At 46.9% G+C, this 23,715-nt stretch overlaps 1 protein-coding gene across 1 annotated transcript in view; it reads right to left on the reverse strand.

Annotated features, from left to right (window-relative positions):
* The window catches only part of KMT5A (lysine methyltransferase 5A), a 79,062-nt gene that overhangs the window by 15,994 nt on the left and 39,353 nt on the right, over window positions 1-23,715 (reverse strand). The window contains exons 5-6 of the mRNA XM_086942916.1: window positions 20,461-20,569; window positions 20,146-20,205 (exon numbers count right to left, since the gene is read on the reverse strand). Coding sequence (XP_086799042.1) covers window positions 20,146-20,205; window positions 20,461-20,569 — 169 coding nt within the window. The remainder of the gene's footprint in view (window positions 1-20,145; window positions 20,206-20,460; window positions 20,570-23,715) is intronic.

Raw genomic sequence — 23,715 nt, forward strand, 5'->3', positions numbered from 1 at the left:
GCATTTCCACACGTCGGAGCATGAGGTGAGCAGACTGATACCGCCTGCGACCCTCTGCTCCGCTTAAATGCAATTTCTGCGTGAATAACGCGGCGCGCTTCCCAGCGGCCGCCATTTTCTATCGACTCTGCCACGTCTTTGATTCTGTCAGCGGAAAACCAGCGCCAAAGTGCGACGCTCTACAGGTGAAACGCGCTCAAAACAGCAATGATGAAATTTATGCTGTTCCTGCTCCTCAGTGGCTAATTCTTCATGTTGGCGCTTTTCAGCCTTTGATACATTCTTTTCTTCAGGATTTCTCCACACTAATGCTATTTTCAAGCTTTTTTCCTCATTTGGACGCCGCTCTTCAATGGCAGTCATTAAACAGGATACCGTTTGTTTCTGGCTACCCCCAATAATTTCTATCAACTCTTCTACATGATGCAAACGGTTTCCCCTGTATTATGCACCATATGCAGTGTAATTCCAGCTGTGTTATTTTATTGATGTCCTTGTGTGACGCATTTTTCTTCACATGTGTACACGGCCCTGACATCACTGTCTTTGAGCTCTACCTTCCAAACACTGCTATTTTCTCAGTTTAAGAGCGCCGTCTTCACATAACCTATTTCTACGCAGTCCACAGGCACATTATTATTTATTTCCCATATCATTTATGGGGAAACTGCGCACTCTCAAGCTCACGGCTTCCAAAACCAAATTGCCTCTTTCCTCTGACTCTGACTCAGCGTCACCCGTCATGGAGGACACTATTCCTTCTAAAACGGATATCACTCGTGGGGCAATACCTAAGGCTACTGTCACCAGTAAACTTCCACAACCTGGCTCCACGAAGCGTCACAAGAAAGATCCTCCATCTCCAGGTTCTGACCCATCTTCCGCATCCATGGATCTCATTCTGGAAGAACTCCGAGCTCTTAAACCCTTTATGGCTGAAACAACCAAAACATTACAATTTCTTCACGATAAATGGTCCACTCTCGAATCCAGAGTCCTGTTAGTGGAACAATCAACGGAGGCTCTTCAATCTTCTTGTTCTAGAATTTCTACTTTGGAGAAGGATGTCTCTCTCTTAAGGCGACAGACAGAAGAGTTGGAAAATAGAAATCGTCGCAATAACCTACGCCTTTACAATCTTCCAGAGCTCACCGAAGGGTCTAATCCAACCTCCTTCTTCCAAACCTTTTTACCGAAAATTCTAGACCTTCCATCTTCTGTCACTCTTAATATTCAACGTGCACATAGACTGGGTCCGAGAGTTTCCTCCAAACCACGTGGAGTCATCATGCTCTTCTTACAATATACCGATTTACTTCAAGTTCTTTCGGCAGCCAAGGCAAAGAAACAGATTATTTGGGAAGGTCATCGTCTGTATTTATCTCAAGATGTAGCCAAAGTGACAGCTGACCGAAGGAAACAATTTCTTGATCTGCGACCACGACTGCGCGACCTTGGTGCCAGATTCGGTCTCCTACATCCTTGCCTCTTCAAGGTTACGTATAAAGAAAAGACGACGACTTTTGAAGATCCACAAGTCCTTGAAGAATTCCTTCGTCATCATGAAACCATCAACATGGACACTGCCAGACCAGTTTAATAATTCATGAGTCTTCTTGATTGATTGAGTATTTATCCTTTTGTTTCCCTACTGTGCCTAGTATCGACTTCCCATATCCTATTGTTCACATATTTTCCTTGTTTATTATGTTATAATGTTGCGTAGTCCCTACAGTTAGCGTGCTTATGTATTCCTAACGTCTCTCCTCCATTTTTTGTCTCATCACAGATTTTCTCCTTTTGTTCCCCATCCCGGTGTAGTTTTCTGCTTCCTTCAATTGATCCTAAGCTGGTTCCTCCGGTGTTCGATGACGTGAGTTTCTGTTGTTGATGTCGTCCTCTTCTGGCGTCGTCACACCCCAGTTCTCATTTGTATTTGTTGTAATGTCTCTTCTCTTGCCTTGCTCTCTTCTCTTCTTTTATACTCTTTTCTATCTCTCATATTTTTCTTACTCTCACCTTTTCTCTCTATCTCTCTCGTACATCTGTTCTTGTAATCTTACTATTTTCCTCAACACTTCTCATCTACCTTTTTATCCTACCTTATCTTTTCCTTTATATCATTCTCATGCTAATCTACATTCCGCGTAGTCACCTGGAATGTTAAAGGGTTAAATAACCCCATTAAACGTCAACGAGTTTTAACGCATTTAACCAGACTTAAAACAGATGTAGCCCTTCTTCAAGAGTCCCACCTCACAGATTCAGAGGCTACTAAACTTAAAAGATGTTGGGTGGGTCATGTTCTCTATTCACCTGCTGTAGGTAAGAAAAATGGTACTGTTATACTCTGTCACAAAAAGTTAAATGTTTCAATTGTATCTCAAGAGTGTGACGATGATGGTCGTTGGGTAATTGTTAATCTTCTTATAGATAAAATACCTCTAGTTATTTTCAATGTTTATGCCCCAACTGGTGTTGATAAAATGTTCTGGCCTGCTATTTCGGACAAACTTGTTACCCTCAATGACCAATACGTTATTCTTGGTGGTGACTGTAACCAAGTTTTTGACCCCTTTATTGATAGAAATTCAAAAGTTAAATTTGTTCCTTCCAAGATGCACACCCAGTTTATCTCATCTATACAGAATAATGCATTAGTTGACATTTGGAGGCTTTGTAACCCTGACCTCAGAGAATATTCTTTTTATTCCCCCACACATCACTCCCAATCGCGTATTGATTATCTTTTTCTTAGCAAACCACTGGCCCAACTCGCCCTTCATTCAGATATAGGCTCCATCCTAATTTCCGACCATGCCCCCGTTTTTGTAGACATTGATCTTCTTCCCTACTCCCCTCATTCAGGCCGTTGGAGATTTAATAATTCCCTACTTCTTGATTCTAAGTTTTGCACCCAATTTAAACAATTTTCCACTGAATTTTTTACACATAACCATCTTCCTGATTCCCCCTTTGTCATGATTTGGGACTCGTACAAAGCAGCTGCACGAGGTTTTATTATTAATTTCGTTTCCCAAAAGAAAAAACAATCAATCTCTAAGTCAACTCAACTCTTGGATAAAATTAAGAAATTGGAGTATGCATACTATAACTCAAACTCTGAAGCTTCTTTACGTGAATTAATCGCAGCCAAATTTGAATTCAATAAATTCACCACCAACGCCGCCTCTAACTCTCTTCTAAAATGCAATTCCCGCTACTACGGCGGACAAAACAAGATGGGCAAACTTCTAGCTAACTACCTTAAAATACGTAAAGAACGTACAAAAATTGAATCCTTGCAAAACCCAAATGGAGTATCTTTCTTCAAAGATAAAGACATACTTGCTCAATTTGTTTCCTTTTACCAGAATCTATATACCCCAGAATCTATTCCTGACCCTCAAGATCTTACTTCGTATTTTCAAAACATCCCTCCTCCAGAATCTTCCCATCTTGACTTTCACTCATTGGACCTGGACATCACCAAATCGGAAATTTCTCATGCAATTTCTATTCTCCGTCGAGGTAAAGCCCCAGGGCCCGATGGTTTTACCATTGAATTTTATAACCATTTCTCCTCTCTTCTTCTCCCAAAATTGCATTCCCTATTCCAATCCTTTGCGGCCTCCGGATCCTCTCAAGGAACTTTCCAAGAAGCATTGATTTGTTTAATACCTAAACCAGATAAAGATCATACCCTTTGTAAGAATTACCGCCCCATATCACTAGTAAACACTGATTATAAAATTTTCGCCAAAATTATGGCTCTCCGACTTGACCCCTTATTACCTGATCTTATAGGTCCTGAACAATCCGGCTTCGTCAAGGGTCGCCTATCATCAGATAATTCTCGTGTCTTTTTTAATATCCTGAGTAAAGCTCCATCCCTTTCCTCCCCCCTTGCGGCTATCTCCCTTGACGCTGAAAAAGCATTCGATAGAATTGGATGGGACTTTATGTTCCAAGCTCTCCATTGGTTTGGCTTCCCCCCTAAATTTATTTCTCTAATTTCTCTACTATACTCCAGCCCCCATGCTTCAATCTTCGCAAATGGTATGATTTCCGATTACTTTCCTCTCCAAAGAGGGGTTCGTCAAGGATGTCCACTGTCTCCTTTATTATTTATTATAGCCCTAGAACCCTTTCTAACTAAGATTAGACTTGATGACACGATTACTGGTTTCCAATATGGTACTCAACAACAAGCTAAACTGTCTGTATACGCTGACGACATTTTATTTTACTGCTCAAATCCTCAAACAACTCTACCTTCCTTCCTTGGCCAAGTTTCTTCTTTTTCTACAGTATCAGGATATCGTCTTAACATTGATAAATGTGAAATTTTGCCTTTAAACCCCCTTTGCCAAAAACATCTCTTTGATTCTTCTGGTTTTTCATGGCAACCCACAAAGATTAAATACTTGGGTATCTGGTTTGCCCCCCGTATTCCAGACACTATTAAATTTAATTTCGAATCTCTTTCTCACAAAATCAATACATCAATAACACGTTGGAATCCTCTGTTCCTTTCTTGGTGGGGCCGGCTAGATTCCATCAAAATGATGTTAGCACCCCTAGTCCTCTATTCTGTTTCCATGATTCCCATCCGTATTCCAGATCATTACTTCAAATCGATAGACTCCCTTCTATTAAAATTTTTATGGAAAGGCAAAAAATCTCGGATTGCACTCTCTTCCCTGAAAAAAGACAAATCCCTTGGTGGTGTCAAGTTCCCCCACTTTAAGTCATATCATAACGCATTTTCATTAAAACAATCTATGAGATGGCTCTCTTCAGATCTTCCTCGCATTCCTCCCCTTTGGTTCACATTAGAATCTTCTCTTCTGCATCCTTACGATTTTCGAGAAGTCCTATCCTTTACCTCTAAGGTGTCATCCTTATGTTCCCCCATCATTTCTCACTCTTGCTCTCTTCTTCGTCCATACTTAGTATCCACCTACCCATCTGCCTCCTCCACCCACGCTCAACCTATCTGGCATAATAAATTCCTCAAAATTCGCAACCGTTCCTTATATTGGAAATCCTGGCATTCCCTTGGTCTAAAATGGATCTCACAACTTCTCTCAGATAATCAGCCTCTTTCTTTCCAAGATCTTCAAACTCAATTCTCGTTACCTGCCTCATCCCGTAAACAATATTTATCGATACTCCCATCCCTTACTCAATATCTTTCTTCTCTCCCAACCTCTAACTCTATCCCTACCACTTATCTATCGATTTCTAATGCTATTGATCAATCTCTTTCTGCATCATTTATTTATAAATCTCTACAATCCTCTGTTGATCGTTCAAAATCTAAGGTTGAGTTGGCTTGGGAAGAAGATTTCTCTCACACGTGGTCCACCATTTTATGGGACAAAATTTGGTCCAAGATCCACAGTACATCCAGGGCTGCAAATACCACACAAACCTTATTCTTTATTTATAATCGTTTATTATTCACCCCGTTGCTCCTGTCTTCCTTTTCCCCAGACACTCCATCTACTTGTTGGTCCTGCACGTCCATTTCAGCTGATTTGAAACACATGCTATTTGAATGTCCCCCTATATTACGTTTCTGGCACTTAGTTTGGTCCCAGCTACAAAAAATTTTTAAATTTACGGTTTCATTCTCCATTTCACACATTTTCTTAGGTTCCCTATCCCCCACCTTTGTTGAGTCCAACTCCAACCACAAATTACTTGACTTATGCATAGCCATTGCTTTCCACCATATCACATCGCATTGGAAACAAGCTAGGGATGTTTCTTTTACTGCATGGTGGAATGCAGTGTGCTTTAATCACCGACTTGACACTAATTTTGTCTCTCCTATCTCCTTAGCAATCAAACGTGATCTCTTATGGCTTCCCCTCACTGACTATCTATCCTCAGTTGCTAAACCTCCTCCTCCACTTCCAATACGTACGGTTGAAGTTTGTAAACCTCCATAAATGCATTACCTTAATTTATTCGATTATCATATTGTTATTTACAGCAAATGTTTTATCATATTTTTAATCTATTTTCATATTTTTAAAGATGTCTCCTCACCCTCCTATGTTCCTCATTCTCATTGCTTATTTATTCATATTTTATGCTTCAGTTTCCAAAATGTACTGCGTTCATATGTAGGATTACTCTCATTTTCTCATAACCTTTGATTGTTTCTTCATTTTCTGTCTTTGTTTCTTTATATTTCAATAAACTTCAAACTTAAAAAAAAAAAAAAAAAAAATATTTGGTCTACCTGTGGACCATCAAAAGGCATATTCAACAGGTTCTGCTGAGGTGTGAAGTCAAGGGGATCCACTGGAGGAACAGGTGGGTAAAGTGAAGGCCAAGGTACAAGGTGAAGGGATGGTTGTTCATGGGGTAAGGAGATCGCAGCCTTATCCACTTTCGTGCGCTGCTTTTGGGAAATCGGAATGCAGTAGCGGCTGCTACCGGATGGGGGTGTTGGGGGTGGGTGAGATGCAATAAAAGACAAGGACTTACCTTTAACAGCCTGCCGCTGCCTCTCCTCTGTCATCTTCCTGTCCTGGCCAGCAGCAGATATCACCTGGGCACACAGGCTCCCCTGAGCCAATCACAACGCTGCAATGCAGCGTTGGGATTGGTCCGAGTGCTGCTGATCGGCTGGAATAGGGAGCCTGTGCATGTCCCTCACCAGGCTGGGTAATGCAGACAGGTAGGTACATGCAACGTGTGCATGAACTGTTTGGTCGGCCCACGAGGGCCTGCCACACAATTCACGTGCCCTTAGAGTGCGCACCCCCCTCCCCTGCTCTGGGGAGCCCCACCGCACCACTGCCTGCAATAAGGAAAACAAAATGATAACGATAAGTTATCCTTTTATTTTTTCCTTTTGAGTGGTGGGGTGCTGTGCCTCCGCTTTAGAGGAGGAGCTACACTGACTGGTGAATGCCCAAGGCTTCCTTGAAAGACAGCTGAAGTTTTGAGAGTAGAATTGCAGCAAATAAAGTCAAATTTTACATATGTGACCAAGTTTCCTCCATAGAGAAACTTCCTTCACCAAAATACTTGAAATGGTTTCCTCATTTATATTAGGTTTCATTTTTTCCTCTGCATTTGTATCTATCTTTGCAATTTATTTATAATTTTCGTAATAAAAAATTTCAACACAAAAAAAAAAATAATTCACTGAAATGAGAGAGGAAGGGTTGGACAGACAAGCAGGGATACCGTGCCTTTAAGGAACTCTCCAGAGACCCTCGGGATCCCAGGATGCACAGCCAAAGCCTTTTTACTTTGTTCTTTTTGAAGGTGTATAAAGCAAGGCCTATAGCATACAGTACATTATCATTTTCTCCACCGGGGAGGAGGGCAGGCATTTATGACTTCAACTGAGATACCCCTACTACAGAACTGGAGTTATAGGTGAGAAACTACTCCTTCTGTAGTAGGGGATCTCTGTGTATAGTCATAATCTATTGAATAGAATGGCAAGCCCATCCCAACAAACAAAGTCAGCGGTGGAGAAAAATAAAAGACAACGCCACTACTGTGCAAACAGTCAACGAAACCTGCCCAACCTGAGCATCTGCTCTGGCATCAGAGTCCAGACAGTAATGCTTAGCAAAGGTATGGACCGACTTCCAAGTGGCAGCCCTGCAGATATCTGCAATGGAAACATTACGTAGCAAAGTCGTTGTAGCTGCTTTGCTGCTGGTAGAATGAACCTTAGGCTTACCCCCTAAGGTCTTGTTAGCTTTCTCATAACATAACTGAATACAGGACACAATCCACCTCAAGATATAGAGGTGGCAAGACCAGTCCTGACCGACCCATAATTGACAAACAATTGGTCTGACCTACAAATGTCCTTGGTCTTATCTAAGTAGAACACCCTTCTGACATCCAGGGAAGGGAGAGACCTTTTCGCTGGAGTGGAAGGATTCTGGAAAAACGTAGGTAAAGTTATAGTCTGATTGACATGGAAATCAGAAATCACCTTAGGAAGGAACTTAGGGTGAGTACGCATCACAACCTTAGCAGCATGAAATACAGTATAAGGTTCCTGGCAACACAATGCCTGAATTTCACTCACCCTGCGGGCCCATGTAATGGCCATGAGGAAAACAGCCTTCCATGACACGTGCTGTAGCGAAGCCTTATGAATAGGTTCAAAAGGTTCCTTTATCAACCTGGACAGTACCACATTCAGTTCCCATGAATGAGAAGGGAGCCTGACAGGAGGGAATACTTTCTTCAAGCCTTCCAGAAAATCTTTGATCATAGGGATCTGGAAGAAGGAAGTCTGTGAAGGGCATTTCCTGAAGGCAGTCAATGCAGCGAGATGAACCTTAATGGAATGAACATTAAGGCCAGACTGCGCCAAATGTAGAAGGTAAGGAAGGATGACGTCTTCCTTGCACGTAGTCGGGTCATAGTTCTTGGACTTGCACCAGATACAGAACCTCTTCAACTTGTAAGCATAGGAAGTCCGAGTGGAAGGTCTCTTAGACTCGTTCAGTTTGTCCATGCAATCTTCGGGCAGATTCAAATTTGACATATTGCACTATCTCAGAAGCCATGCCGCCAAACTCAAAGACGAGAGATTGGGGTGCAACATCTGCCCCCCGAACTTCGTGAGAAGGTCCGGCGTGCACGGCAGCCGTATGTGAGGAAGGAGAGACCGGTGAAGCAGGTCCGTGAACCACCACTGCCTGGGCCATTCCGAGCAATGAGTATCATTCGCACCCTGGACCGGGCCAGCTTGATGAGCACCGCCGGAATCAGGGGAATAGGTGGAAAAGCGTACAGAAAGCTGTTCTAACAGTTGATCCATAGCGCATTCCCCGCGTCCCCTGCTGGTAGTACCTGGAGGCGAAGTCTCTGCATTTTCGGCGGTGGCGAACAGATCTACGTCTGGAGTCCCCCACCTTGCGAAGGATTCTCCTAGTACTTAGTCGTTTATGACTCATTCGTGGTTTTCCTGAATCAGTCTGCTAAGTGCGTCCGCCTGAACATTCTGCACACCTGGCAGATGGGTAGCCGTTATCGTCAGTCCTCTGGCCAGAAGCCAGTGCCAGATCGCCTCCGCCTCCTGCGACAGAGTGCGTGATCTCGAACCCCCCTGCTTGTTGAGGTAATACATCGTGGTCGTATTGTCCGTCTGTACAAGCAGAGAGTTGGTCTGAAAGGATGGATGAAACGCCTTCAGTGCCAAGTGAACAGCTATGAGTTCCAGGAAATTGATGTGATACGTGGCCTCCATCGGGGACCACGTTCCTTGAATCTGTAAGTCTCCAGAGTGCACCCCCCCAACCGTGGAGAGAAGCATCAGTCACGACAGTCTGAGTGGTAATGTCCTTGTGGATGGGAACCCCTCTGAGGAGATTCTCTGCTGAACACCACCACGAGAGACTGAAGAGCATGCAGAGACAGTCGTATCTTGTCGTCCCAAGATACGTTCCTCTGGTCCCACTGGTCCTCCAAGCACTCTTGCAACGGTTCATGTGCAGTTGTGCGTGTGGCGTTAGGAAGATACAAGAGGCCATTGATCCCAGTAGAGAACACACCGTCCTCACTGCTGTAGATGGAGTGGTCATAAGAGCCTGAGCCTTCCGAAGGAGTGATAAGTCGCTCCTCCTGATGGAGGCTCCCAAGTACTGTATGCATTGGACCAGAGTCGGGACAGACTTGGCCAGGTTGATGTGCAACCCCAGCTTATTCAAGAGAATGCACGTCTTCTGGAAGTGTGCTCGAGCTTCCGAGAAGGAGGAGGCCTTGATCAACCAATCGTCCAGGTACGGGTAGACTAACACCTTGTTCTTCCTCAGGTGTGCCGCTACCACCGCCATGCACTTCGAGAACGTTCTCGGCGCAGACTTCAGTCCGAATGGGAGTACTGTGTATTGATAATGATTGGCGCCGACTTGGTACCGCAGGAACTTCCTGTGTTTGTGTGCAATGGGCACATTGAAGTACGCATCTTGTAGGTCTATAGCACATAGCCAGTCTCCCTGTTGCAACGGAGGATAAATCTGATGCAACGACAGCAGGCGAAACTTCTCTCTGCGAATCCACTTGTTTGCCTGTCGCAAGTCCAGAATGGGCCTGAACTCGTTTTTGTCCTTCTTGCGAACCAGGAAGAAACGGGAGTACAGACCTCTTCCTCTTTGAGACAGAGGTACGTCTTCTATCGCCCTTTTCTAACAGGATATCGGCCTCCGCCTGGAGCTCGCCCAGCTGAAACCGCGAGCTGACCGGTGGAATTGCTGGAGGCGGACTGGTGAACCGAAGACTGTAGCCATTGCAAACAATATTCAGCACCCACTTGTCCGGAGTAATTTTTCTCCACTCTGCCAGAAAAAATTGAACGCTTCCCCCCCCACCGGAGTGGGTAACGGATGCAGGGGAAGTAAGCGCTCAGGGCCTAGACCCGGCCGGGCCTTTGGTCGCTGGTGCCGACTGTTGGCCGCCTCTGCCTTTCTGGCGCTTCTGGAACTGTCTTCGGAACTGCTGCTGTTGTTGCTGCTGCTGCTGCTGTCCCAAAGCCTGGCCACGCCCTCTGCCCTGTCCACCGAACCGTCTCTGGAACGGGCGGTACGATTTCTTGGTATCCTTGGGCTTTTCCAGACCCACAGCCGTAAGTGTTTCGGCCTCCTTCATGCGGGCCATTTCGTCATCCGCATGTTTTCCAAACAGGGCTTCGCCAGAGAATGGTAAATTGGCAACCCTTTGTTGCGAGTCAGGTTTCAGCGACGTGAGGCGGAGCCAGGCGTGTCGTCGCTGGTTAATCCCATTGAAGAACCCATACGCCGCCAGGAGGGAAGAATCGGCTGCAGCACTGGTGACCTGATTCGCCACCAACATCCCCTCATTTAACACCTCCTGGAAATTTTCTCTTGTCACGAGGCAGGTGTTCTACAAACTGCTGGAGGGATTCCCAGAGGGCTCGGTCATGCGCCCCAACAAGGCTGTGGCACTTGCAGCCTTCATGGAAGTCTCAGACGTCCCACAAACCTTCCTCCCAGCCGAATCCAGCCATCTAGATTCTTTATCTGGTGGGACTGTGGATGACTGGGTAGTGGCGTGCTGTTTACGAGCCACTATCACAGAGTCTGGAGGAGGTTCCACCCTTAGAAAAGCCGGATCCGAGTCGGGAGCCCGGTATTTTTTCTGTAGTCTCGAGGGGGCCGCCTTAGTCACCGCCGGGGTGAGAAAAAAGGTCCATGGCCGGATCCTCCAGGCCCGGTACCAGTGGCAGTAATGGCCGAGACAGATGTTTCTGGTGCAGCGACTCGAAGATTACCAATGTCTTGGGCGTGGGCACCGTCAATGAGATGCCAAATTTTGCTGCATCTCTTAAAAGGACATCGTGAAAGGACACCAGATCGTCAACCGGTGACACCGTTGTCTCCGACAAAGTCGGAGAATAGTCCCTTATCCCTGAGGACCTCGTATGGGAACGAGAACTGCACCTCCTGTGGCGTCGTCTCGACCGCGTGGATGACCTGTTGCGCGATCGTTCCCTCCTCCTGGAACGAGAGCGTGATCTCCCAGTTCGTGGACGCTCCGCGGGTTTCCGTGGAGGAGTCTTCCATGGCCTATCCGGGGGTTTTGGTTTAGGCGTCCCCTTAGGAGGCGTAGGGAGTGGAGGCAGTGACACAGACCTTGGCGGAGGAACAGGAGGCATCTCCGACCGAGGAGCCGGCCCATGAGGCGGAAGCAGTGGTTGTCCTGAGGGAGGAAGTGGAGGGTTGATGGGAGGATCCTCCTTAGGTACAGGAGGTGGGGGCGTCTTCGGCCGAGATGGTGTATAAACCACCAAGTACACCGAGCCCGGTGACTTCTTCGGGGGAGGAGACTGCGAACCAGCCCCTCCAGTAGGTGATTGCCATCTCCGGCGTCCTCCACCAGACCCAGCGTGACTTCTGGCTCCAGAACTCTTTCTGCGCCGCTTAGGAGAGTTGGAAAGTCTCTGAGACGCTGATCTCTTCTCGACGCTGAGCGTAGCTTTTCCGGCGTAGAGCGTCGCCTGCGCGACTCAGGCATCGAACACCGCCTCCGCGACGTCGAACGCTTCTTCCGACGCCGAACGCCGCCTTCCAGACATCGAAAGTTCAGTCCTCTACGATGAGCATCGACTCCTTGACGCGACCGCTTTCTTGAGGTCCTAGACGTCGAGGATCCCCTCGACGCCGACAGTCTTAGACGGCGACCGGCGGTGGACTCGCCGACTGATCTCGACGGCGGCCTACCCAGGCCCTTAGACGTCGATCCTTCACGCCGTCTCGACCCGGAGCCCTGGGGAGATGGGGAGCACACCGTAGTCATCCCTCTCAACGAAGTCGTCGATGCAATTGACGCCGACGGAGACCGGGACCGTTTGCTGGGCTTCCTGCCTCTGGGGAGCCCCCCAGAGGCCTCAGCAGAGGCAGAGGGAGCCTTCCCAGCCTGCCCAGACCCACCTACAGCCGTCTCTCCTCTAGGCCTTGAAGCCTAATCTTCAGCCTTTCCCTCAGGGTCCTTGCTGAAAAGTTCTTGCAGATGTCACATTCTTCAGGGACATGTGCTTCAGGGAGACAGAGTATGCAGACGTCGTGTGGATCAGTCTTGGACTTCTTCCTTCCACATGCTGGGCACTTGTCGAAAAGAGCAGGCATTTTAAGCCCTAAAGAGCCTGAACAAATACACAGGAGTGAAGGGAAACACCAAGTACACAAACTGAAAACACTTTTAAACCAAAAGTGCACAAAAATCCAATAAACCCTTGAAAAAGGGAGAGCTCAATGCACCAGGGTCCTGTTAGCAGGAGCCGGAAAAAAGAACTGAAAGTAAAAGGGACCTGCTGTGCATTCTGGGATACTGGGAGAAGTTCTGGAAAGTTCTCTTAAAGGCACAGTATCCTATTTAAGCCACATAATGGCAGCCTATGGGGCTTGTCTGTCCATGCCTTCCTCTCTATCATTCCAGAGGCTTTTTCAGGTAGAGGCAAGTTTCTCTATGGAGGAAACTAGGCAGGCTGTGAGTGGTTTTTGTGGTGGAATTTCTAGTACTGGACAGTGTAGCCTGTGGATATAGGCTGCATTATTTGTCTTTAATTCTCTCTTAAGTGTCTTTGCAGTTCTGCATTTTTTGACAATTTAAGAGATTATTTTTGATTGCAGGGGTCCATGCACATGGGCGGGGCTATTCACTAGATTATGACTATACACAGAGATCCCCTACTACAGTTTGAAACAGCTTGCAGTAGGTTCCTTACAAGTTCTACACAAGCTGTTTAATACATCTGCGAGCAATCTACTGAATGTATGAACATCATGCATGTTTTTGCAATGATGCCACAGAGTATACAACATAAATGGACAGTCATTTCCTGAAGAAGAGGTTTGGGGGCACATGCTCACCAAACAAACATGAGAATGGATCCTGGGTGCTTTTGAGCTGCACACATGTTCATGCACTGGCAGTCTGCCAAGACCAGAGTATGTGTTGAACAACACAGCTGGCTTCTTCTCACATTGGGGTTCATCAGGAGATGCAGAGACCTGTGCAGATAAACTTTGGGCTGTGATCAAGGGGAAGCTGTGGACACAGCAGAAGGTACGCATCCTAGGAAGGGGAAGGGGGAGGGAGGGGGTTCTCTTTGGTAAAAAAGACAAAGCCAGCAGGTTCTGCATCACATCACAAGATGTTATTTCCTTACTGCTAGTATACTTCTGCAGGTCCAACACTAAAATGTAGAAGAAATCGGGTTTTATAATTAAAAACTAGAGTGGACAACAGCAGAAATTCTTTTTAAACCGAACTGTAACAGAGGTAGATCACTCTGAAAAACAATTGTTTCAGTGTGTCAAAAGATTTGTGTTCTAAGTCACAGTGCACCTGCAAGGAATTTTTTGTTGTTGTCACTCAATGCTATTATTCGGTTTCCCCGCTGTGATTAAGAGATGTCAGCCCAGATTGACAGGGGAAAAAAAATGGCCACTACCCCACGAGCCACCAACAGCCTGCGTTTCTAGCTCCATAACTGCCCTGGAATTTTTGAAAGCAGGCACTGCTGATCAGGAACCGGTAAGATGAGACTGGTGAGCAGTGCACTTGCGGCCTGAGCAGGAGCAGTCCTGCAGCTGGTTAGGGGATTTAAAATTACCTCTACCAGCTTCAAACTGATGGAAGAAAAAAAGAAAATAGACAAAGTGCTACACTTTGCAACTTCTCACAACCTTAAATAATGGCACATGGAAACAGGAAACCGTGGTCCATAAGGTATCATTCTAATATCACTAAGGTATCACTCTAATATCGAGTATCACTATATTCCATAAAGAGAACATTGTAAAGTATTAATAGGTGTAATCCCTTACATGTACACATAATTATTATGCCATTTATGGAATTTCTACAAAGCACTAGTTTCAAGAAAGTGTCTGACATTTTTGTATAACTAATTCCAAAAAGTTATAATTTTAAGCATTTTTTTTGCAAAGTTTACAAGTTTATTAAAACAATTTTTAGCATTTTTTTGTTCTAGAAGAACAAGTTACTTACCTTCGGTAATGCTTTTTCTGGTGGATACAGTATCTGCCTGTGGATTCCTCACCTTGTGAATATTCCCCTGCGTCAGCACCATTCGGAAATTCTTTTGTAGCTGTACACGGTAGGGAGGGTAATAGACTGTACCAGATGGAAAGGAGTCACCACCTTAGGGAGAAAAGCAGCCCTGGTCCCGAGTACCATTCTTTCAGCATGAATGGTCAAGAATGGGGGTTTCGAACACAGAGCTTGAAGCTCACTTACCCTCCTTACCGAGGTAATTGCAATCAGAAAGACAGACAGTCTTAAAAGAGAACAACCTCAAGGGACACCTATGCAAAGGCTCAAAAGGTGATCCCATCAAGAAAGTAAGGACAAGGTTTAAGTCCCATTGAGGTACAATAAAAGGAGTAGGAGGAAATTTGTAAGGCCTTTTAAAAACCTTAAGACAATAGGAGACTTAAATAAGGACGGCTGATCCGTCAGAGAAAGGAAAGCAGACAAGGCCGACCGATAACCTTTGACTGTTGCTACAGCAAATCCCTGCTGAGCCAAAAAAAGCGCAAACTGAAGAATGTCAGATAATCGAGCCTTCAAAGGGTCAATGGATTTCTCCCTACACCCAGAGACAAATTTGGACCACCTATAAGAGTAGATAGATTTGGTGGAATGATGCCTGGCTGATAAGATGACATTCACCACATCATGTGGGAGACAAAAAGAATTCAGGTTGCCCCGTTCCATCTCCAGGTGTAAGGTCTGGAGGTGGGGGTGTAGAATCTGCCCCTCCATCTGAGAGAGGTCTGCCCTGAGACGGAGTGGAGGGCACAAAGAGGTGGAGAAGATCTGTGTACCACACCCTTCTTGGCCAATCAAGATGACTTGGGCCCGGTCTTGGCGAATCTCAGAAGCCGAGGAATCAGGGTATGGGAGGAAACACGTAAAGGAGTTATGAGCCCAAACTCATCTGAAACGCGTCCCCCAAGTCCCCCTGCATCGGATACTGGAGACTGCAGAATGACGGGCAGTGAGCAGTCTTGTGAGTGGCAAACAGGTACACCCGAGGAGATCCCCACATCCGAAAGACGTGACGAACTACCTCTGGATGAAGCCTCCACTCGTGATCGGCCGAGAACTGCTGGCTGAGACGGTCTGCACGCACGTTCAGAACTCCGGCCAGATGATTTGCCATCAGACAAATCTGATGGCCCTGAACTCAGGACCAAAGTCGCAGAGCCTCTCTGCAAAGACAATCCGACCCCACTCATCCCCGCTTGTTGACATACCACATCGCGGTCGTGTTCCCAGTTAGGACTTGAACCGACTGACCGCGAAGGGAAGGGAGGAAGGCCTTGAGTGCCAAACGTATCGCCCGCAACTCTAGAAGGTTGATGTGAAGCAACCTTTCTTCTGAAGGCCAAAGACCCTTGATCTCCAGATCCCCCAGATTAGCACCCAACCCTAGAGTGGATGCATCAGTTATCACTGTGGCTACCGATGGAGGCAAATGAAAAGGCTTTCCTCGAGACAGATTGCCTTCCACACTCCACCCAGACCCATCCGCTGCAGTTTCTCTGGAGATCCTGATTGACTCCCTGAGATCTCCGTTGTGCTGACACCACTGGAGTGCCATCATGTGCCAGCTTGCATGATTGAACAACAGTATGCAGGAAGCCATTAGACCAAGGAGGCGAAGGACCTTCAGGACTGGAACGACTGCTCCGTTGTAAAATGAAAGAATCATTTCCTGTATGTCGAGAATCCTTTGTGGAGGAGGGAATGCCCGACACAGTGGTATCCAGCACCGCACCTATGAACAGGTTGCGCTGAGAGGGCACCAGGTGAGATTGGGGCATGTTTATCAAGAAACCCAACCTGTACAACTGTGTTTTAATCAGCTGATGATGGAGCACCTTCTCTTGCGACTCTGCTTTGATCAGCCGGTCATCCAGATAAGGGAATACAGGTATCCCTGACCTTCTGAGATGGGCTGCAACCACTGCCATCACCTTGGCGAAGACTCGAGGTGCAGTAGAAAGACCAAATGGTAGGACCGCAAACTGGTAATGTTGCGACCCCACCGTGAAAAGGAGATACTTCCTGTGTGACTTCAGGATGGGAATATGAAAATACGCATCCTGTAAGTCGATTGACACCATCCAGCAGCGCCTGAAGAACCTGCACAAGGGTGATCATCTTGAACTTCTCCTGTTTCACATAAAGGTTCAAGACCCTGAGGTCCAAGATTGGACGAATTCTGCCATCCTTCTTGGGTATCAGGAAGTACCAGGTGTAGCATCCCTGACCCCTTTCCTGCTCCGGAAACACCTCTATTGTACCTTTAAGTAATGCCATGACTTCCTCCTGCAGAAGAAGTAGGTGGTCCTCCGTGCAAAATCCTGGACAAAGAGGGTAATTTGGGGGAAATTTCCGAAAGGGAAGAGCATACCCATTCTCTACAAGATTGAGAACCCAAAAGGTCTGACGTGACCGATTACCAATCTTGTAGAAAATGAGTAAGCTGACCCCCCCCATAAGACCAACATGATCCGGAATGGAGGATCTAGGGCTGCTTTTCTGTGGTAAGAGGGGGGTGGGAAGAAGAGGAGGAGGAGGCTTGACGCCCTAGAGGACTGCCCCTGAGCCTGCCTCTGTAGGCTTTGTACAGCGGATTCTGCTGCTGTGGTTGCTAGAATGACCGAAAGGAAGACCTTCCGAATCAGATATACCTTTTACTCACAGAACCTCTGGACTGGAGACCCAAAGATCTAGACGTTGCTCTACTATCCGTGAATCTCTCCAAGGCAGTATCCACCTTCTTCCAAAAACAGGCCTGAACCATCAAATGGCAAATCTATTAAGGTAGCCTGACATCTGCAGAAAACTCAGATGACTTAAACCAAGCAGCTCTCCTGGTAGCAAATCGATGACCCCAAGACCCTTGCCACGGAGTCTGCTGTGTCCAAGCCACTCTGGATGACTTGGTGAGCAGCAGCTTGAGTATCAGCAAGAACCTCATTGAAGCTCTGCTTGTCCTAGTCAGGAATCTTAGGAACCAACTGTTTCGCAGAGTCCATTAGAGCGCGATTGTAATGCCCCAAAAGGCAAGTGGCGTTTGTTGACTTGAGAGCCATGCTTGCTGAAGAGAAAACCTTTTTAGCCGAATGATCTAGTTTTAGACTCTTTGTCACCAGGCACTTGAGGAAAAGCACCAGGCCGCCTGTACCACCAAGCTTTCAGGAGAAGGATGGGAAGATAAGAAGTCCGGATCTCCTTGTGACAGCCCTTGAAACTGCTGGAGCCGAAAAAGGCTTACGCCACACCTCCACGTTTTGCCTGGTTAATGAATCATTAAAAGGAAGCATAGGTTCTACAATTGAAGAGGGAGAGTGAAGCACTTCTGTTAAAGTGTTTGATTTAAACTCCGCAGTGGTCAGATTTAAATTTAAAAGCTCAGCCGCCTTTTTAATGACTACATGATATGGTGCTACATCTTTTGATGGAACATCAGGAGCAGAGGAAAGCTTCCAATCCGGAGATAGTTCTAAACCACTAGCCTCCTTAAAATCATCAAAGAAACCTTCAGAATCCTGCAGTTCACCTTCCTCCATTTCCTCTTCTCTATAGCTCTCTTCCTGCAGAAGCCGCTGAGCTTCCCTTCTAGACCTAATCTTCGGGATTAGGCGTTGGTGGATCCACAATGGACTCCGATGGAGCAGGTGCCAGCGTCAAGCTCGGAGCCGAAGGAGTAGGCTGGAGCGTACGAGGTCGAATTGGAATCGGCGCCCGGAGAAGATGGCAAGACGGAGCCGGTGCCGGCATAAAGGGCATGAACGGCACCGGAGCATACGTCTGAGGGACTCCCAGATTAAAAGCCATCTGACCCCATGGGACCAACCGTTGCTCCAGAGGGGATATGGCTCTTGAAAAGACCCAGTGTATAGCATTTAAGTTATGCGTTGGGTCTTGCCCCAGGCCTGGAAAAGGAGGGTACGAACCCACAGGCTGCTCCTGAGGCACTGGATTCGGGTTAACTGGAACTTCGGGACGATGGACTGGAGTCACAAACCTCAGGCAAAGGTGCCTCTTCCTCCTATTGAGGTGGAGAATGAATCTACGTCGGGAATGGATTAGACTCTCGAGCCGGAGACTGCTCCGCTGAACCAACAGGCGATGGCTCACCTTCCGGCTCCGGTACAGTAGGAGAAGGAGAAACATAATCCTTCGGATGTCGACGACCTGGAGACTTCGGCTCGGACTCTATCGGAATGACGCCAAGACCCGCGCTTCCTTTTCTTATGCTTCTTCTTGGATAGAGAAGCATGCCTCGAAGCCGACCTTGAACGTCTGGAACAGGACTTCGACCTTTTCTTCTCCTTCTTGCCTTTCAACTTCGCCACAAGAAGCTTTGCCTCCCTTTCTCTCAACGCCTTGGGGTTCATCTTCTTGCAACTGGGACAGCCTTGGACGTCGTGGTCAGATGAGACACCACACACAATCTTCATGCAGATCAGATAGACATATTTCTGCATTCTGCACAGGGCTTGAAACCAGTTTTCTTCGAAGACAACTAGAAAAGATACAAGAAAACACTGGAAAAACTAGACAGTAACAGTAACAAACGAGCTACCGAGGATCCATAGAAAAACCGTTCGTGTCGACGATGCAGAAAAAAGGGAACTGATGTCATCACGCCGACGTAGGCCCAATATGGAGTCTGTGACATCAGCGGAGCCGCGCGTGATGCCGTGCTTCTGTGACGTCGTCGGCGGGTAGAGCTACAAAAGAATTTCCGAATGTTGCTGACGCAGGGGAATATTAACAAGGTGAGAAATCCACTGGCAGATGTATCCATCAGAAGAACCAGTGCCCACAAACATTAAATGAATATGCAGAGATAAGTGAAACAAATGGCATCATATATAAAAAGACGTAACGTCCTGATCCTTCCATTATTTCTTAGGAGTGAGGTCTATAAACATCTATGATCGACTGTTTCGACCGCAGGTCTGTAAGTTCCTCATCGTGACAGGGAAGTGAGTAGCCAATATCTAGATGGGTCAAAGTTGCAGCATGGGAATCTCTCAGCCGGGGGTTAATCCAAGTTGCCCCCAATGAAGAATTAAGGGACTTCAAGTCCGGAAGGGGCTGCTTCTTAATGGGGCCCCTTCACGAATCTAAATGCACAAAATGGCTCCCAGCATTTGCCAAGATCGGGTGAACTACAGTAGAAAAGAAAAATCGCCCAGTCTGGACTCACCAAGATAGGCGGCAAATGAAGGCACACATAGAATCAACAGACTCATCAGGAACCGGTAAGATGCGACTGGTTAGAAGTGCGCTTGCAGTCCTGGGCAGGACCATTGCCGTTGCTGCTCAGGGTTTTTTAAATAACCTCTACCAGCTTCAAACAGATGAGGAAAAAAAAAAAAAGGAACAAAATAGGCAACGTGCTACACTTTGCAACTTCTCAGATCCTGAATTAATTGCCCATAATGGTCTAGCATCATGGGTTAACCAGCCATATCCTAGGCCTCACCAAACACATGTGTCACCAAGCAGGCCAGTCATAATCTTCCTATGAAAATAAATATATAGATTAAGATATTTAGAACTAGGGGTGCATCTTACCTTCATGCCTTCTTCTTTACCACTTTTAATTAATTCATCTATCCTTAGCTTTTCTTCAGACTGGAAAGAATGTGAAAAAAAAAATGTGTTATATTAACAGTAAATGTAGTCAAGCGTTAACGTTACTAATTCATGTGAAGAAATACAATTAAACAAGAGTATAAGAATCAAAAACCTATCCCAGGTGTGCAGTGGACTAAGTTGAGCTTTCAGATTATTAGTTAATTTTGGATCCATGAGGGCTCACAATTCATGGCAATTGGTTTACACGGTTGGGTTTTATTGCACTGCCTACGATTCGAAGCTGGCACATACCTGTAATTCTGCTTTGCTCTTCCTGCCACTTCTTCTGACCGGGAAGTAGTCTGTAACCTTTCGATTCTGAGAATGTCTTCCTTGAACCCTGGAGGATGAGACTGGAAGCCTGGAGGAGAAAAAAAAAAAAAAGGAACATATCATGAAGTATGGAAGCACAAACAACAAGGGAGAACAAAATGAAGGTAGTGCCTATAAAAGCCTTGCATGTGAAACAGAACACCATCATTGTTGTGATCCACATTGTCAGCAGCAGATGCTTTTCACTTTTGTCCTCTCACTTATAAAAAGCAATGTAATCTGTGTGACTAGACTGTCAGTTGTAGTCGAGATGGACACAAGCATGCTTTTTTTAAACCGCTCCTTGCAAAACAGCATCATGGATATACACAAGGCAACAAAGTACTTCAACTTGGAATCTGGTGCCTGGCACTCCAGGTGATCTGACATTGTTGGATGTGGAATGACAAGTGGGAGATGTTTCTGTGCAGAAGAATGAGGCTATGCAGTTTGAGAAAACAGTTTTTAGGAGCAGCCAGAATCCAATATATCCCTTGAGGCACTGTAGAGCAGTCAGCTATGTGTCATTCAGCATTCACCTAGGAACAACGGACTAACTCAAGTGTTGACTGTTAAGCATTCTGCTACAAGCCGCACGACATCCACCCAGAAGGAGGAAAAGTGTAACTAAAGTTAGCGAGGGCTGGGGAGGAGCCGCGCCATCGACCAAGATGGCCGCTTGAGCCTCGGCTCCGCCGGCCGCCACATCCTGACCAGCCTTCCGGCATATTATCCTGAACCCCCGTCCCTACCATCGGGTGGGGGGCCAGCACCTGAGTCACTAGGTGAAATTCTAGTTTGTTTGTGCGCTTTGGCGACAGACTATCGTCGTCCGAAACTTTGAGGCCTACGGACGTGGAAGCCGGGACCCCGAGTGTGGAGGGGTCCGCAGTGGGGTGAGACATCGGCCTCTGGGACCGGAAGTGGCCGGTCGTATCCTGGTTCATCGCAGGAGAGTCGTGGCTGGGGTGTCCTGAGTCCACCTAACTTGGTCTAAGGTCGCATTGCTGAGGAAGTTGCCAGGACCCGATTGGTGGTGGCAATGGCGTTTAGAGGAGACCATGAGAAGCCCCAGTCGAAGTCGGCGAAGAATACTAGTCAGATCCAGAACAAAATAGACAAGTACGCCCTCTCCAAGGGGTACCCGGTTGATGCGAAACATACTCAGACTAGTGGTCGGGATGGCTACTCGGTCGTTGAGGACCCTACAATGAAAGACTTATGGCAGCGATCACCAGGGTCCAACCATCCTTGGGTAAGATGGACACTAAACTTGACTCTGTGTCGATCGAAGTGGGCCTCATCAGGGCTGATCGGACTAAAACAGCGGAGAAAGTTAAGGGCTTGGAAATTAAGACGAGTCTTATCGAGGATGTGTCGGAGCTGCAGAAAGAGGTGCGAGACCTTAAGGCGGCCCGGACTCAATTTCGATCGAAAGCTCGACGAATATGAAGGACGGGCGCGCCGCAATAACGTCCGTATCCTGGGAGTGCCGGAGAGGTCGGCGGGGTTGACTCCAGACCTTTTTGTAGAGGAACTCGTCCTGCAACATCAAGCCTAAGGGACTCAGTAACTTTTTTACGGTGGAGAGGGCCCATAGAGTGCCCGGTGGTCGCCCGAAGACAGGGGCACCTCCTCACCCCATAATAGCCGGGGTCCTGAACTTTCGGGACCGAGACGCTAACCTGCAAACAACAAGATCCACGGGCCCGCTGGCCTATGAGAACGCTTCGCTATTGTTTTTCCCGGACTTCATTCAGATGGTGCAGAGTCAAGTCAAGTCAAGTCAGAGAATTTATATAGCGCACTACATACCCAGAGGGTCTCAAGGCGCTTAGAAAGGGGAGGAGGATTACTTGTCAAATATCCACGTTTTAAGTTGCTTTCTGAATGCTAGGTGGTTCTGGGTAAGGCGAAGGTAAGCGGGGAGTGAGTTCCATGTTTTAGCAGCCAGGTATGAGAAGGATCTGCCTCCCATGGTGGTCTTGTTGATGCGAGGTACAGTGGCGAGGGCTTGGCTGGAAGAACGTAGTTGGCGGGAGGGGGTGTAGAAGGACAGTCGTGAGTTGAGGCCAGGGGTGGGGAATTCCTATCTCCCGACGCCCAAGACATCAAGATTTCTTACAAGGGCAAGAGGTTTTCATTTCTATTTTGTCCAAAGGACAAGTAGACAGTCTTACGGTAATCTGATACACAGCTGTTTAACCCTGTTGGTCACAGCCAGTTAATAAGTAGCTCTGCAAAGTTTATTGTCAGTGAAAGGGTAAATGTAAAAGCTGGGGTCTGCTTTTTAATTTCCCAATATCAGAAGCACAACATGATGAAGATCTGCTGAGCTCAAGGTTGCAGCTAAGTATAATACTTTCACAGCACTGGAGTCTTTTTGCTTTCTCCCAGAGGCTCATTTGTGCCTTTCAGGCCCTCCCCTAGCCCTTTCATTTTCTTAGAGCACAAAACGAACACGGAGCTTCTGCAGCGCCAGAACACTCACATAACTGGAAGGTAATGTTATCGGCCTCTTGGCTCCTGCTCAGACTTGAACCTTGTGACCCGCTGCCTTTTATTCTGTGCTTCACCCTTGGGCCTCAATCGGAACCCAGGATCGCTCCTCACCCTCGCCTCCGTGGGCCTGCAGTAAAGCACATGCTTTTCCTTATCATCATGCTCTTGCACAACCCTCCTTTGCACTTTGCCTTTACTGTGCACCTTATGTTTCACCCAGTGCCTGAATTAGCTAATCCCACCCCCCTCTGTTACCCCCCTCTGACTCCCCTGACCCGCCCCATTGGCCTCTCATATCCTGCATCATCCAGGGCTTACAATAACGCTCAATAGTTTCCACATGGGGAATTCATGCAGTCTTCAGGCACACCCTCATGTCTGTCCTTGCACTGGGCCTCTCGTCTCACTTCATGCGTGCACCAGGGGAATCTGAACACCCTACAGCAGCTGTAGGGTTCTTCATGGGCCTCTTCTTTCTGCAGGACCAGACAAAGGTTCATAATTGACGTGAAAGGATATATACATGGATGAATGAGTTAAAGGATGGATGTAAGGATGGATGAGTAGATGGATGGATGGGTGCAAGGGTGAATGAATGGATGGGGTGAAAGTGGATGGATGAGTGGACGGATGAATGATTAAATGAAAGCGTGGCTTGATGGATGGAGAGTGGATAAATGGATGGTGGAGTGG

This window comes from Lissotriton vulgaris, chromosome 11, assembly GCF_964263255.1.
Source record: "Lissotriton vulgaris chromosome 11, aLisVul1.2, whole genome shotgun sequence".
Lineage (NCBI taxonomy): Eukaryota > Metazoa > Chordata > Amphibia > Caudata > Salamandridae > Lissotriton > Lissotriton vulgaris.